This window comes from Anarhichas minor, unplaced genomic scaffold (genome assembly GCF_050575085.1).
Source record: "Anarhichas minor isolate MPS153535 unplaced genomic scaffold, ASM5057508v1 ptg000136l, whole genome shotgun sequence".
In the NCBI taxonomy this organism is placed as follows: Eukaryota; Metazoa; Chordata; class Actinopteri; order Perciformes; family Anarhichadidae; genus Anarhichas; species Anarhichas minor.
In genome coordinates this window covers 14,429,908-14,446,965 of record NW_027466582.1, presented here as the reverse complement: position 1 = coordinate 14,446,965, position 17,058 = coordinate 14,429,908, and the positions used below count along the sequence as shown (strand labels likewise).

At 41.7% G+C, this 17,058-nt stretch overlaps 1 protein-coding gene across 1 annotated transcript in view; it reads right to left on the bottom strand.

Moving 5' to 3' along the window:
* afdna (afadin, adherens junction formation factor a) overlaps positions 1 to 17,058 on the bottom strand; it is a 65,418-nt gene that overhangs the window by 45,610 nt on the left and 2,750 nt on the right. Inside the window, exons 5-15 of the mRNA XM_076084063.1 lie at positions 16,286 to 16,447; positions 14,534 to 14,641; positions 14,145 to 14,294; positions 12,313 to 12,357; positions 10,872 to 10,966; positions 9,982 to 10,232; positions 6,691 to 6,760; positions 5,958 to 6,028; positions 5,785 to 5,852; positions 4,646 to 4,851; positions 1,972 to 1,992 (exon numbers count right to left, since the gene is read on the bottom strand). Coding sequence (XP_075940178.1) covers positions 1,972 to 1,992; positions 4,646 to 4,851; positions 5,785 to 5,852; positions 5,958 to 6,028; positions 6,691 to 6,760; positions 9,982 to 10,232; positions 10,872 to 10,966; positions 12,313 to 12,357; positions 14,145 to 14,294; positions 14,534 to 14,641; positions 16,286 to 16,447 — 1,247 coding nt within the window. The remainder of the gene's footprint in view (positions 1 to 1,971; positions 1,993 to 4,645; positions 4,852 to 5,784; positions 5,853 to 5,957; positions 6,029 to 6,690; positions 6,761 to 9,981; positions 10,233 to 10,871; positions 10,967 to 12,312; positions 12,358 to 14,144; positions 14,295 to 14,533; positions 14,642 to 16,285; positions 16,448 to 17,058) is intronic.

Genomic DNA, 17,058 nt, shown 5'->3' with positions numbered 1-17,058 from the left:
GGAGCATCAATTTCCTAGATTAAATAAGGAAAGCATATTTAGGCAGATTTTGCGACATTTGGACAGAGCCAGGCTAGCCGTTTCCAATTTTTATGCTAAGCTAAACTAATATTTATCCTACAGACATAAGCAGGTAAGAACATCTCATCTAATTCTTTACGAGTGTATTTCCCTAAATGATTTGGTAAGTATTCCTTTGGCTTATTAAAATACAACATTTTAAAGTGTCATATAAAAACAACTGAAGACACATGTTGTGCCCTTTGTAACGTATGTTCATACCTCTGCAAAAAAATGTAATCAGAGCCTCTTGCATAGTAAAGTGGACTATCAACCAAGTAGTTGCAGCAGCAACACGGTAAACCAGGACAATAATATGGCTAAGACTGAGTGGATGATATCAAAATTTTAATAACGCTCCATATATGTCCGCCTACAGTCTAAAGGACAGTTTGTTTTCTGGTCCTGAGCTCAACAGGGAGGAGAGAGCTCAGTGTGTGAGGAGCTGATTGGTTAATATACCCGCCACTCAGAGAGGGAGGAATGTGCGAAGCTCGCTCCCCGGCACTCATCTATCCCCACCTTGAAAAAAAACGCAAATCAAAACAAACCTTAATTCAGAACAGCCAGAGAATGAGAGACGGAGCCAAGTGCTTCCAATAAAACATTGAGGAAACACTTGAAACATGGACAGATGGTTGAACATGTTAAATGAAGTTCCAAACAGACAGATGAAGCAGAGGAGGAGCGACTCGTCTCTCATCCACACTGCGGAGTAGTAGAAGCAAGACGTGATGTCACACAAGACGGATGCCAGAATTAAAGGTGGAGCAACGGTGGGAGAGAGTGGTTGCTTTGGTTTTGCTGTTTTTGGTTTTTATAGTTTTTTAGTACCAGGCAGGTCCAGGAAGCTGAATGGAATTAGTTGGGTTGATGTTGCTGCTTAGTTTTCCAGCTGTGGGAGGACGCATTATTATGGCTTTATTTTACATTTCTGTTAAAATGTAGCAAAAAGAAGCAGCAGCAACAATGAAGGGCTGGTCAAAAAAAAAAAAAAGCAGACAAAAGTAGAGAGAAAGGTACAGATTCAAAGAAGAGCCAAGAGGTTGGGGCGACATGATTTTACATTTTAAATCGTGAACATGGGATCTGGTTTGCCTTCAAAGGAACGTCAGGAATTGAGAGTGATGCAACTATTTCATTGTGACCGAAATCTCAGTGTGGGTCAAAGTGTTCAGCTGAGGAGAAAATACTTTTGCTGCCGAGCACTGCAGCAACAATCCAAAATAAAGGCAAATGTGCACGACGCAACGAAAGGTTGAAGTGGTCCAAATGACTTAATGTTTAAGGATTCAAGGATATAATACACAAAGAAAATAGAAATGTCATCAACAATGGATTAAATAATGTATTAAAAACATGTTATTTGTCTTATACTATAGAACATAATGGATAATATATTATCCATTCTATTATGTCTGCTAAATTAATAAATTAATTTTCTTAATTATTTTTTGATTCATCAATTAACTGTTTACTTTATAAAATGTCAGAAAAAAACAACAGAAATGCGCATCACAATTTCCCAAAGCCAGAAAGAGCGAATTGAAATTCCTTTTTTTGTTCAGTAATTTTCTGTCAATCAAGTAATCAATTAATCGTTTCAGCTCTCGCTGTATACAATTGTTTTTTTAAGACAAACTCGTTTTTCATCCTTTTTAAAAGCCATATTAATCCATATTAAAATCCTTATTTCTTAAGGTGGGTGATCTGTTTGACCCATTCCACTGGCACAGAGAAGAGGAAAAGCTCAAATCACTATTTCATCTATGTCGCCCACACCGAGAGAAAGAGAGAGAGAGAGAGAGTGAGGGAGTGAGGGAGAGAGAGAGAGAGAGAGAGAGGGAGAGGGAGAGAGTGAGAGTGGAGTCTGTAGCAGCCGTATCATGGTGTGCTATTGTGCTATCCTACCTGATCCCCTTCAGGAATCTCCTGGATGGAAGGAATAGGAAGAGGAGGAGGAGGACACGTTTACAGGACAGAGAGAAAACACGTCAACAGCTACAGTATGGACACAGCCATGTAACACACACACACACACACACACACACACTTTGACACAGACATGGTCATGGTTTACAATGTGAAGACATCTTGAATCAGTTAAAGAACAAAACTGGAGACGGTCAGCTGAAAACCACATCTGGTCAAGAAAACATCACACAGGGTGTTTGAGAAATCTATCAACATCTGTCTGCTTAAAGGGACAGTTCAGATGTTATGAGGTGGGGTTGTATGAGGTTCTTAAATAAGTTCAGTCAGTTAAAGTGGACACTACATTTACAATATTTTTACCCCTTTACCTTGCTGGCAGACGGTCATCGGACTCCTTTGGTGAATCTGAACTAACCCTTTAAAAACACCAAAATCAATACCAACAATAACACCAACTAACTGATCAAGGCAGCGGTAGAACCGTATATTCCGTGTTCTGAAAGGAACAATGACTGTTTTTGTCCATGGAGTCTTGTGGCTTTGACGAGAGCACAGAGAGACAGTAAGGTAAAGTGGTGAAAACATTCTAAATATAGCGTACACTTAAACTGGGAGTCTGAAATACGTTTTGCAGTACATTGCTTTGCTCCCGTGCTGGTACTCCTGCTGGTTTCTACAAACTGCGGTCGTGCTGACGGCCATCTATTGCAAGTAATACACTGACTATTGATGAGTACAATCATACAATCCCACTTCAAAACATCCAAACTATCCCTTTAGAATAAAATCCATCATCAAAACGGGCAAGAAAATAGAGCCATGTTATAGTTTTAAAAATGAGCCGATTACCTAAAACCTAACTGTATTTAGGACCATATTCATATTAAAACTGAATAATAATTGCTTTTAGGAAGTGGAGCTTCAGTTCTTTATACCAGCTGGAAATAATTGAGCAAAGTGTAAACAGGAGCTTAATGAGTGTGAAGGTGTATAAATGTGCAGGGCTAAAAAAAATAAAAATAAAAAAAAAAAAAAATAAAGGAAAATGAATCCTTGAAGAAAGTTGTTAAAATGTAAACAGTAAACATTTTTGAGACAGCCTTATATTTACCAGGAAGTGACCGATAACGAAAATAAATTCAAGCTCTGCACTCCATTACACACGGCAGAGTCTGTTGGATTGCTTTACAGCACAAAACAGGAATGTTATGAGGGACATTCTGCCTAAAGCTTCCAGTTTTTTGAGTAACTGGCGAGAGTAACACCTTCTTTGTGGAAATAAGCTCTGGAGTTTATGTGAGATGTGGTCTCAGTATAAAGAGGACCCGGGACCAACACTATCAGATAATGTTGGACCTCGTTCTCTGTGATGACACAAAGTTAAAACACTTAATTTGATACTCACACACTAATATGTTTTAAAAAAAAGACGCTGCGTGCAATCCATCAAGGGGGACATTAATAAAGTAATGCAGTGAAGACGTTTAAGGATGCAAAGCAGTGGACAAGCATGAGACCATCTCCAGCATATCAACACAGGCAAGCTGGTCACAATCATTCTACTATTCAAGATTAAGTTCTCTACATCCCAGAGAAGCTCGTTTTAAAGCCTGTTATATAAGCCCGTCTGAAGCAGGAAGGTTCAACATTCCTCAGGAGCTAAAAGTATTTCCCCGAAAACTCTAGAAAACTAAAATCCTGCAACATACAGACGGAAATAGATTAAGTCTTACCGTCCTCTCTGTGTGTGCTTTCTTTCATGACTTCACTGCATATCACAGCAATGAATAGAAGTGAATGGCACTAATACAAGAAGGATTGGCATTTACTGAGCCTCAGACTTAACGAGTGTGTGAGAATATTTTCATTAATCCTCCGATCTACCAACGTCCCTGTGCTTCACTTTTTTTAACATGCATGATTTTAAATGACATTAGTCTTCATGCCAGCACTGTTAGCAAACACTATGTTGAGTGGGGCTGCGTATCGAGCTTCAACGCTTATGAATAAGAAACAGAAATACTGCGTATGGTGCTTGGTCTTGTTTCCAGTTATGGAATGTAACTACATTCAGTCATGTACTGTACTTAAGAGCATTAGATGGAAATAGTAAAGTAACTCAGAATTGTACTTAATACTTCTGATCCACTACATTTTTTAAGCCAATATTGTACTTTTTAGTCTTTGCAAATTCTGATTGATAGTAAAAAATTATAAATTAACTAATATGTTTATGGGTTTGTTGCCTAGAAACTCCAGCTATAATGGCCAGTGACAGTGCCATGCTAACTGAAGTTTAGCATACACTATGTTGCTTCACATCACAAGCATTTAAAACTGACAGGTAGACAAACATCAGAAAAAAAGCACAGACTGGTGCAACAGAGGTAACTGTGGAAAGATAGCTGCAAGAAAAATACACATACAAACACTTACACACACCTTACAGAACTACAAGTATAGTAGTTTGTAAGAACAGCGAGTTGGGGGGGAAATAAGCACACAAAATGTCAACAAAAGAGAGTAATGAAATACATAAATAACAGCATTATTAAGGAGCAGAACGCACGGAGATAATGCACAAATTAATACATCTTCAACTACCACAGCACACACACACAAAAAAGATTAGAAAAGAAGTGTTACTGACCTGGATGACTCCCTCCATCATGCTCACCATCTTGTTGACGATGGCGATGACTTTGTGCGTCCTCTCAGAGGGCGACATGTCGGGCCGGTAAGACGGCGACAGGACGTAGCGACAGGCCATGTACAGGACGTAGGTGGGCGACAGCTTGAAGTGCACCGTGGAGCTGTTGGTGTAGTTGATGATGGCTGACAGGAAGGTGTCTTCAGCTGGATGGACACAGAGGATCAGACTGTCAGACCACACAGATATTTTTCGGGAAGTGTGAAGTTATGTTGCATTTGTAGTCCCTCAACTTGGCCTTGTGCACCAGTTTTAAACCCAATGTTTTGATAGGCCTCGCATCCCGTTTAGTTAATGAAAGTAAATGTGTTTCTTTTAATCTGACGATGCAAACAGACTATCATTCGAAGGACCCGGCATACGAGCGAAAAGCCATCACACAAACGGGCCATTTGAGTGACACTCCCACACAGCCGGATTTGGTGTGAGTGCAGCCAGAGAATAAGAAATGTCTACTCCAGCTTTAGCAGTTTAACCCCAAAACAGCTCTTCTGAAAACAGGCAACTGTCAAATTGAGCTTTGGTTTAGCCTCACTCTAAGTGCTCAATTTATCATCTTTAAACATAAAAATATTGACTGTGTTATCTCAGTGCAATTACAGGAAACAAAGCCTTCAGGCTTTAAAGTGATCCAGCTGATTTCCTGCCAAATACGAGTGGACACACGCAATGTAAAAATGTAATCTGGAGCCTGAGACTAGTTGCTCATTTTCTCTCCGTCTGTTTATGGAAGTCATATTAATGTCTCAACATGAATAATGTCTTCCAGAGGTCACCAGGCCTCCCTGTACAGAGCTGTAAGGAGGAACAATACACTAACTCTGCATTGGAAATGTATACAGACCGCAGGCTGACCCACATTTACTATATTCTTACATTTACCATGTGTATGTGTGTATAAATATATATATATACTGTATATATATATATATATATGAGACATTACTTGCATATCCCTGCTGCTAGAGCAGTTAGGTCAGCAGAATCAGTCCAGTGCGTTGTAAAGAGGGTTCAATAGTTTCCAGCTATCGACTGTTTCACTAACACGGCGGAACAGAAAGAGAGACGCTAATACTTACAGTTGTCTCTGAACTCGATGCCGGCTGGCAGAGTCAGCTCTGGTCTGTCTACTGAAATGTCCTGAGACCTGATGAGACAAAGTGTCACCATGAGGGAATACAACATGAAGAACAGAGATTGAGGAGAGGAGGACTGGAGAGAGGATAAAGATGGATGAAGAAGTGGGTCTCACCTGCTGTCCTGCTGCTCTCCTCTGATCATGGGTTTGACCATGCCGCGCTCCATCTCTAGCTTCCCTGAGCTCTGCACGCACACACACACAGTGTCAAGCAGCTTCGTCAACATTTAATTTCACTGTACAGATGTAGAAGACTCGTGTGTTATGAAGCTTCAGTCACACTCTTAGAACTACTAACAAGCAGCTTACACAACATGCAGAGAACGCTGCTTTTACAGTTTCCTGGTTCTCCAATGGATCAAATATCTCTATTTGTTCTATAAAATCAACACTAGCATGTATAAAATAGCTTTTAACATATTGCAAACATACATAGAGGTGCTGACAATTGATATGTCGTCAAATATTTAGTTTTAGATATACATGCCTAGAGCTGCTACAATAAGTCGATTAATCAACATTAGTATTTAGAGCATCAAATCTGTCAAACATTGATACACAAACGCAAAGATATGCTGTTTTATATAATTTTATTAAATCTCTTTGATTGGACAAAACAAACATTTGGTCGACAAATAATTAACTGATTAATCAAGAAAGTAATCAGCAGATTAGTCAATATGGTAAATATATTATTATGTGTGTCACCGTGCATTACCATTATAAATTACACATAAGTATGCAAGTTCTCAATTCATTTTAGTTGGAAAAAAGAACTATGGATGCACCTTTCCTTCTTTTTCTCTCCTGATTTGTGTGTGTGTGTGTGTGTGTGTGTGTGCGTTACCTTGCTCGTGGGCAGCGCAGCTCCACTGTGGACGTCTCCGTGAAGATCGAAGGTGGTTTCTGGTACACTGCTGCAGCACAGACACACACATGCAGCGGTTTAGTTGAGGAGCTGTGCTCTCTACATCTGACTTCTCATTACTGACAACGACAAAAGCTCAGACTTAATCCAGACACAGACAGACAGACAGACACACACACACACACTCACTTATCTAACTCTTCGTCTGGGGGGAGAGAGCTGGAACAGAGATGGAGAAAATGAATGACTCACGAATACATGCAGATGGATACGTTTGCTTTACACATATGCACACACACTTACATAACAGTCTAATTTGATGTAGAGAGGCCACGTCACACCTGACTGAGCACTGTTTGCAGCAAAGCCAGTACGCTGAGTGTGTGTGTTTCAGTGACAGTAATGAGTGTGACAGCAGGCGGGTTTAAAAGACAGTACAGCACCAACACAAACACACAAAGCGTTTGTGCTCTGTGCACATACACAATAACCTCAAGCAGCCAAAGTAGGTTAAAACCATTAACAGCTAGACTTCGCTTACGGCTGGATGGAGAAACGAGGCCGATTGTCTATCTTAAACCACATTTCCAGAAATGACTTATTTTGTAACATTTTCCATCTATTAAATGACAACTTTAACAGCCCACAGATAAGACCTTTCAACTGCTGTTCAAACTAATGCAGAAAAAGTTAATAAACTTGCAATGAAGAGGGGAAACGAGAGTCATGTGGTGATCTCAAGAACTGGACAGTCATGTAAAGCTCGAGCAAACCTCATTAACCAGACACCTCAACCATTAGAAACTCTTTGGAAATACAGACTTGGTAGCGCTCTGATCCTCCCAAAACGTTGCTTGTTCAAATTGCTTGCACATGAGGGGGAAATAGAGATCTACCATTGCTGTACTGTTTTGCAACACAAGTCGGTTGTGATTGCTAAAGCCTGATTGTTCTGTCAATCACAATCAAGTCGAACCAACAGACAAACCAAAGCAAAGACGTCTACTGGCAAATGAATAGAATTTCACGAAATATAACCACCATGTTTATTAAGTACACTTTAGAATGATTGGGAAATATTTAGCTTGAAAAACAACCCAGAAAAGAGGAATGCTGGCAACATCAAGTCAAAACACACGCGGTGGCAGATTATGTTTCTTTCCAGACATCTGGTAGATTAAAGTTCTGAACACTCGTATGCTACAAGATCATCTGTTCAACCGCCAGCAGCACCTGGTGCCAAAGAGCTCCGTTCTTTAAAAAAACAAACATCTGCCATTTGTGCCAAACCGTGGCTCTGATCGTTCCAAACATCGTGATGCGTCTCCGGCTCAAATTAACTAGGTAGCCTTGTAAGTTTGTACAGCAGAACATTGGACAGCAGCCCAGACAACCACGGGGATCCACTTCCACCACATCGGCCTTTTATTCCAGACTGAGGCGACACTGCTCAAAATGACAGCTGGTGCTCTCCACTAACTCTTTGAGGAAATATCTGGCTCTTTAGCAGCCCAGATCTTTCTTAATGTTTATTAACTAGTCAATAACTTTGTCTCACGTTTGGTCTTGAGCAGTTACTTGCAGTGGGGCTGAAAACAGCTGCCTGTGGCTGCCAGAGAGCACCAAAACAGAAAAGACGTGGGCCGTAAGTTAAAAACAAAGAGCTGAAAGACGCTACAATGCTACCCAGAGCTGAGGGAGAGGACAGAGAGTGATTGTTATCTGTGGGTTTATCGCTACGAACGGGCCATTTCACATACATAGTCATTAGTAATGTATTGATTAAAACAGCTATACGGTTCAGAGCTATCTACTTAAACCGAGTGTGGCACCTAGCTGTCAGTAGAGAACATACCACACACCTCCATGACTGATCTGATGCATCTGTTGTAAAAGGCTGGAAAGTAGTATAAAGCGTGGAGTAAAGCTTTCTGTCCCCACACAACATTTTAATTAAAACAAACTGACAAACAATTCAATTAGCGTAGTAACCCATCTGATCTCATTGCAAGTATGATGCCAGTGCCAAAACAGAAAGAAATGCGACGGTGTGCCAATGTATACCTGAAATGAATGGTTTGAATACAACATATTAGTAAAAGGTAACAAAACAAGACCAAACACAAGGAAAGTTCACAGGAAACGGAGCCTGCAGGTTTCTTCCTTCCTGCTGATTACATCTTCCTCCTGGCTGAAGGTGCTAATCAAAGTCACCTGACGGCGCCTTTGGCTGGAATGCAAACCCGTACAAGAGAGTCTCAAACCCTCTGAGGAACACTGAGGGAGAGCCCTGTTACAGACCGCACAGTTAAATGTATGATTAACCGCATGTCATTATTCAATTTGTGGTTTTAAAAATAAGTCAAACACTCTCTTGATTTAAACACTAACCCAAACACTGTCATTGTGTGTCCGTCCAACTCGCTACTGAACACACACACAACCAAACTTCATGCGGTAGCTGTATTTAAAATAGTCAAGACAATGAACCTTATTTTGTCTTAAAAATACTTAAAGTGTTTATTGCTTTCTGGTGCAGTAAAGCATCTTAAAAAGACAATTTACACTTTACGGATTTAAACTTTAAATATGTAAAAAGCATTAGAAAACACTTCAGAAAGTTATATGGTGGGACTCAAACTACTCTAAAACTACCAGGACCAGCTACACAAGAGAAACCAGAATGCTTCTAGTCTTGAATCATTTGTAAGAACCAATTCATGCAGAGACACTTACTTACAGTACACACCTCTCTCTTTCTTGCGGTGTTAGTCATCCATTGAGTCATTAAAGGGCCATTCAATTCTGATTCAAAACCTCTTTTTCTTGTTTCTCACTCATCCATAGCCAGCTCACATGCTCCCTTCTCTTATCTGGTGTGCTCCCTCTTTCTGTCTCCTGTTAAGTGTGTGAAACGACAGCGAGCAGGAGGCCACACCCAACGCCATGTTGATCAGATTAGAGGGCAGCCCGCCTGCCATAACCCTAGACCTCCGCTCTTACTCTCCTCTCATTTCCTCATTCTCCCCGTCAGTCCAACCCCAAGACTTCCCTCCTCCCTCTTTTCCTTTCCCTTCATCTCTCTTGTTCTTCCCGCCAACTCCAAACCTCATCCTCTCCTCCCTTCATCTACAGCGACACGCTCTTCTTCTTTTTTTATGTTGACAAACTTGAGAAAACAGTGAGTGGAGAGGATGAGAGGGAGAATAGGGGGGAAAGAGAACAAGAGCAGCGGTGCGTTAGAGGTGAAGACCGCCTCCTTGCCCTCACCCTGACTTGTGTCGGCTCCTCATCATGGCAGCTGGTTCTCTCTTCACTCCCTGGTCGAACATCGGGTCTACGAACTTAAATACGTGCGCAGAACCAAACTGGAGGGTGGAGCCCGAACGCAGCACCGTGGTCTCGTTGACCCGCTGCCCGTCGACGAAGGTGTCGGCGTCCGGGCCGTGAGGCGTCACGGTCACCATGCCTTCACTGTGCATGAGGTTGCAGTGGTGGGGCAGGATCCCCGGGCCGAGCAGCTGGAGACAAACAATGGTGCAGGTACGTCACCACTACATCAGGAGCTTTTAAGTCAAATTTAAATTTTAAGTTTATTTTTGCAAAGAAATCTGATTACGTGTCCTTTGTGTTTGTTTTGGCTTGTGTACATACCACAAAGATAAAAATGTAAGCTGTGATTATTTTTCTCCAGTGACAGCGGCCCAATTTCTCATGCGAATGGTGGTTAGCGTCGCATATACAAATGACTGGCATATTGCAGATAAATTTGTAGAGCTCTACACAGATCTAACATTATCATTTATGGGTCGCAAGTATGGCGTTTGTTGTCTTACCCATGTGCCATCTGGGGTGGGGGAAAGGAGGAGGGGATTTTTCAAAGACTGGAAGGGCAAATAAGAGCCCTTTGTCAGTCATAACATACATGGATAAACAAGAATACCGTGTTTGTAAACGTATGTTAATATGATCCATGTCCAGTAATACGTGTCTGTAAATGCTGATGATTTGCTGTTATTCTCACTCTAACCTCCAGTATTAACAAAATGTTAATTTGGACAAAAATGTGTTTGTATTTCGCCACCCAAAAAGTGAGGAGAATGCACTCTTTATTCACTCGCATTGACTTAACTGCCAGCGTTTTTTTGTGATGTAGTTACCTGGATGGCTCCGTCCTCTGTGCAGTCTGAGCCCACCTCGGTGATGCTGTGCTGAAGCCGGTACAGCTTTGGTTTGTCCCGGGAGTCAGACCCGTCTAGACACATTCAAGCGCTCACATTTAGCTCTGGGCATCTCCTCACATCACAAGGAAACTGTAGTATACACAATCAGCCTCACACAGTCATATATCAACTGTCCACACACAGCTGACAGGAAAGAGCCAATACAGATTGGACGACAGTGGGTTATGCACTGCTAATGTGGCAAAATAAACTGTGGGTGGGCTGGTTGTGCTGCAGAGCAATTATTGATCGTTAGTAATTAGGAGTTTAGTAAAAAGCAAAGCGGCATATTAGTTCACCAAAGAAAAAGGGGGGAAACATTGGCTGCTCTGGGGGAGGAAAAGAAATTCTGGGGGGAAAATGAAAGGGTATGAGAAAAACCTCAGAACCAACTTCTAAAAATAATACAGATAAAAGCTAATATGACATGACTACCAGGACAGCTTGGCCTTTACAGTGATTTAATGAGGTTTAAGAAGAAACTGGCTACTTTGTTATGTTGGAAATTCACTTATTTGCTTTCTCGCTGAGCGTTCGATGACAACATTGATACCACTCTCGTGTCCATGCGGTAAACACGAAGCTAAAGCCAGCAGCCGGGTGGCTTGTTTTAGCTTAGCATAGGTTGATTTTGCTACCCTTGGTAGCTAGCTATTTCCCCATTTCCAGTCTTTTTGCTAAGCTAAGCTAAGGTAAGCTAAGCTAATTGGCCGCGGCTTCATATTTATCGTACATTTGAGTGTTTGAATCCTCTCAACTAACTCTCAGCACATTTATTCCAAAATGTCAAAAAATTGCTTTAAACTGACATAATAAAAAGGAACTGAGGTCTTACATCTAAATTGCTAATAGCTGTAGCTACAGAGTGCTGCAGGAATGAGTCAGCAATTTTTTACACTTTTGGTTCCCTCGTCTCAAGGTCAATGTGTTTTAAATGTGATTTGGGTTTGATGCCTGAAATAAGCTCTGTAGTCAACACAAGCTTCAGACATATTAACTTTTTGTTCTACGACACAAAACACGTCAGTAAATACCCCTCTTGGGATTCTGGAGCTTTTATGAAAGATTGGTTGCCAACCAGTGGCTAAATGAGACTAAAAGCCCGCCTTTATCTTAGCGGTGGTGACATTAAGTCGTGTGACCGTGGTGTAGTTCACTTATAGCCTAATCTTAGCTTTGTATTTCTGGCAACTGCATCCACGCTTTTAAAAAAAACAACACAAAAGCGTTTTTTGTGAAGAGTATCTTGCTTTGCCACAGAGCTTGTTTCAAAAAATACAAAATACAATTGTTGCTGTCCAGCTAACCAGGGCGATGCTAACTTCAATCCCATCAGCCATTGTAACAGACACAGAGGAGGTGTGGTGCATTATTTTACCTTCGTGGTGCCGATAGGCGTAGTAGGCATAGTGATTCCCTCGCCCTAGGCAAACAGGCAGGCAGGTGCGGAGGAAGAAGGACACATGCACAAGACCCCACACACAAACACAAACAAACAAACACACCATGCCATAAGACGGTGGGAAAGAAAACAGACACATAGCAGAGGGTGAAAATGCAGCAAGGAGGGAAAATGCAGCATTACCTTGTTAACCCATTATTTGGATGGCGGCATACAAGCATAGACAGACACACACACACACACACACACACAAAATGTTCCTGAGGACCTTTCATTGTCTACTTTTTAGATATAATGTAATACTATTGTACCAGACAGTATGTCCTAATCCTAAATTAACTTTGAATAACCTAAATTTACCCAAAAAAACAAACCTATTAACATGACACCTTAAACAAAGATCTGCACATCAGTTCACCACCGTTTTACGGTAACCGAAGCTGCAATCATTCCTTTACAGCCTTAAACACACTAATCAAAGCCACTGCACTGATCTAAATTGGTTATCAAGAAGGCAGGACCAAACGCGCACTCTCACACACACACACACTATTTAGGAGAGCCACCAAATCAATGTCCCATCTTTTCCACAGAATGTGATCAACCTGACAGGGAATGATGTAGATGTGTTCGTATATCCTTGGACCAGACCCACTGGTTTTCCCTACACCGCCTCAGCACTACAGTTTACTGCTGAGAAGTGTTTGGGTCACCATCAGCCCAAATAAGTTAATGACATGAGGCATATGACAGACAAAGAGGAGCTCAAGAGAGAGAGGGGGATCAGTAGCAAGAAACAAGCTGTTAGTTCTGGTCGCATTTAGCAAGGTGAAGCTGTTTCCCAAGATGCCCCGGTAGATTTGGATGTTTTTTTAAGCATTACACTGGTGTCTCCACACTGGCATTTCCTCACTGCATTCCAGGAGTTTTGTTGTAGCGACTCACCTTTTGTTGCACTCCAAGCCTCTCAACCTACCCAGTCTACTTCTAATTCAGACATTGGTTTATGGCATTATAACTGTGTTGTACTGCACAAAAGACATGTTTTAGTTCTACCCACTTCTAGCCATGATCGTGCCGTTTCCATAGAGGTGCAGGACTTAGTATATCGCAGAGAAAAAAAACGAGGCCACAGAGAGAAAAATGTGACGGGTATAGAAAAAGCTGGAACCTCCTTGGGGTTCAGAGGACTTTTTTCTTTATTCAGTCAGTGTTTATAAAACAGTCTGATGTCAACTGTACCTCCAGGATTCTGGCATATTCATCTTGTTCAACTGGGTCACTATATTTACATTTCTGGTGCAGGATTTGTAATGCAGAGATTTTTTCGTGCACACTTAAATCCAGCAGAATTTTGGATTGTTATTACAGATCTATACAAACAAAAAAAAAAAAAAATATATATATATATATATATATATATATATATATATATATATATATATATATATATATATATATATATATATATATATATATATATATATATATATATATATATATATATATATATATATATATATATATATATATATAAGCAAGTCTTTAACCTCCTGCTGTGGTTTTTATATAGTGAGGAAATCCTGTGCTGGAAGGAGCAGAAACCACAGAACACACGTGATTGACTCACATTAGCACGAGTAACCTTTGAGTAACCCTGAATGTTATCTACTGCAGCTACCCTGCTGCCTGCTGGCCGCTACCTGTCGTAGCAGCAGCGCTCCTCCGGGTAGCGACTGATGGATTCTAGACCCAAGACGCCGCAGATACAGGGGCAGACATGAGGGTGTTGTGTGTTGTGGTTCTACCTGGGCTCAGCTCCACCAAGTAAGGCAGTTTCTCTGGCGGCAGTGAGCTGCTGCTGCCGTCCTTCCTTTGCAGCCCTTTGTCGTCCACTTTCCTTCCCTTCCTCCCTTGGTGGTCGGGGGGTCTCTTCTTCAGCTGGAACACTAGCGATCCTGATACACGGCATAACAAAAAAAAGCTTTAGCGTGTCACAGTGAAATGTCGTATTTTTCACCAACAGGACTGAAGAGGTGAGGAGCTACTGACACAGTTGTAATGGCTGCAAGGCAGCAGGAGGGGGCGGTAGCAGGCAAGAGAAGAGCAACTGAACTTGGGAGAACGCTCATAGAATTTTTGTGAGGTGTGTGTCAGAGAGAGAGCATGTTTCCAAGTGTGTGTGTGCGTGTGTGACCTCTGTCAGCAGGCCAGTCCCTGAAGATCTGCAGTGGACACTCGGAATCGTCCAGAATCGCCTCCTTGCCCGACTTATCATCTTGCTGCGAAGAAAACACAGAAAACAAATCAGTCACGTCAAGCAAATACATGCGGCCAATTCTGCCAGTGACTCTGTCGATGTGTTCTACTGTCAGTGACAGCAAATATTGCGGGAAAACGCTAACATTTTTACCCATATTCAAGGTATTTGCCTCATAAAACACAAAGGTAGCGAAAAAGATTTGTGTCATTGTGTATGTAAATGTTCCCAGTGCTATTTAACGACGCAACTACGCCAACGAGTGGCAACTATGCAACGATGCAGATTGTCGCTCATAGTATGAGCACGTCTGTAAATTAAATAATGTGTCTAAAAGATGATACGATTTACAGATAAAGATTCTTAGTTAAAGCTGTATTGATTAATAAGATGACTAAACCTAATTCATCACATTAGATTGTGTGTAGTATACAGTATGTACTGGATTTAAATGGAGATGACTCCTATATGGCAGAACACGCATTTTTAAGTTGTCATGATGAGTCATTACAAACAGTATGAACTGGTTCTGAGAACAAACGGCCAACGATATAGGTTTCCCCTCCCTAATGAAATGATGCTGTTCTCAGGCTTTGTAAATATTGCAGTTGTTCTGCAGACTGTAGTCTACAGCCGTCCTACATCCCTACATCCAGTTCAGTCTCATCTCAGTTAACATCCCCCTCCCCCCCCCCCCCAAAAAAAAAAACACACACGAGCTGACATGCTACTAGCTAGAATACTAGTGCTTGTTCCTCATGCTCACTAACCTAATGGACTTTTCCTGTCCTTTAGTCTCTTCAGCAAATTGCTACTGACTATCAACAGTGCGTGTGTGTGTGTGTTTGAGAGTGAGAGTGGGTGTGTGTGCGTGCGTGTAGTCCCAGGAGAGTCTTCCACTGTATTGGCTGTGGGAGCAGCAGTTATTTCATATGATTGGCCATAGCCAGAGTCCATCTGAGAGGATAGATATTGGAGAGGCTGTGAAGAGGGCAGCCAAGTTCACCGCCACGGACACACACACGTGCGCACACACACACGCACACACATCCACTAAAAGACAGACACATACAAACGTAGACAGAGCATCTGCTGCTGCGATAGCACTCAGTCTGAAAGCAATTGCATTCCTCCCAAAGGTTTTAGTGCCAAGCAGCATTCTGTCTCAATCTGCCAGTCCGGTGAAGTGTGTGCATTAAGTGTGTGTGCATTATGTGTGTGTGCATTATGTGTGTGTGCATGACCTTGGCTGTCCTCTGCAAAGAGCCTCTCAGAAGGGAGATGGATGATGGAGATGTGTTTATTGATGAGATAGGAAGATCGAGGTTGTGTTTAGTGGAGAACTAGGAGGGTGTAAGTGTTAAGAAGTGGGCAGTGGTCAGCAGTACACTCCCTTTTGAATTTCTGCTTGTCAGATGATGACAAATAAGCTGCTGCAATCAGATATGTACAGTATACTCAAAGTGATCTTGTTGAACGGTATCCACTGCAGCTGGAGGGGCTTGCAGGTCACATATTTTTTTTTAAAAGGACAAAACTTGCATATTCCTAAAGCCAAGTTTTCCTGAAAGTGTTTAACTTGTACGGGAAGAGAACAAATGTGATGGTTTTGGTTTGTGCTTTGGTGTTTTTAAGATGATGAGGTCCTCAAAGATAAAAGGTGAAGGAGTTGCAGTGAGATAAACGTCGTTACCCGGGCGATGCAGTACTCTCTGGGGTTCTCCTTCTCCAGCCCGTACTTCTCCAGCGCCTCCACCACGGCAAAGTCAGCCGTGTCTCTTGTAGAGAGCAGGATGGTCTTATATGGGATGTTGGGCTTCAGACTGTCAGCGTATATCCGTAAAGTGCCCCCTGCAGGAAAGAATGAGAGGCATAGTTTGTTAGTAAATGCACCCTTCTAACAAATGCTGTGCGACGGGGAAACTGAAGCCGCTATATTATAATTATAGTATACACTTGAACTGATATTGATTTTGTTTTTTTAGGTGGCTTATATACGTGTTGCTGCTGTCCACATCCAGCAGTACATTGCTTTGCTCCCGTGCTGGTACTCATGTCTGCTTGTCCAAGCTGCCCGTGTGTCTACTACTACTGAACACTGACGCTGGATAAAAATATGTCTTCCTCAGCTCGAACGCCATCCATGCCAATCAATAACGGTGATGATCAGTTCTTCGGGAAACGTCCCTAGAACATAGACATAGAACCCGACACGTTTCCGTGAAGCCACACCGACTTGAATATATGACATGAATACACAGAACAGGAAAGTTAAAGTGCTAAATTACATTTTCCTTTAAAGAAAAAAAAAAAAATAGAACCAGCAGTTACTGTAGCGCTCGTAAAATGTATTTAATGCACAACACTTTCATCCGGAGACACGCGCAGCCGCGTGACCGTGATGTGTCAACTAGAAATGATCACCTTCGTAAAACCCACATGGGAGTCTTCAGCAAAGCAAA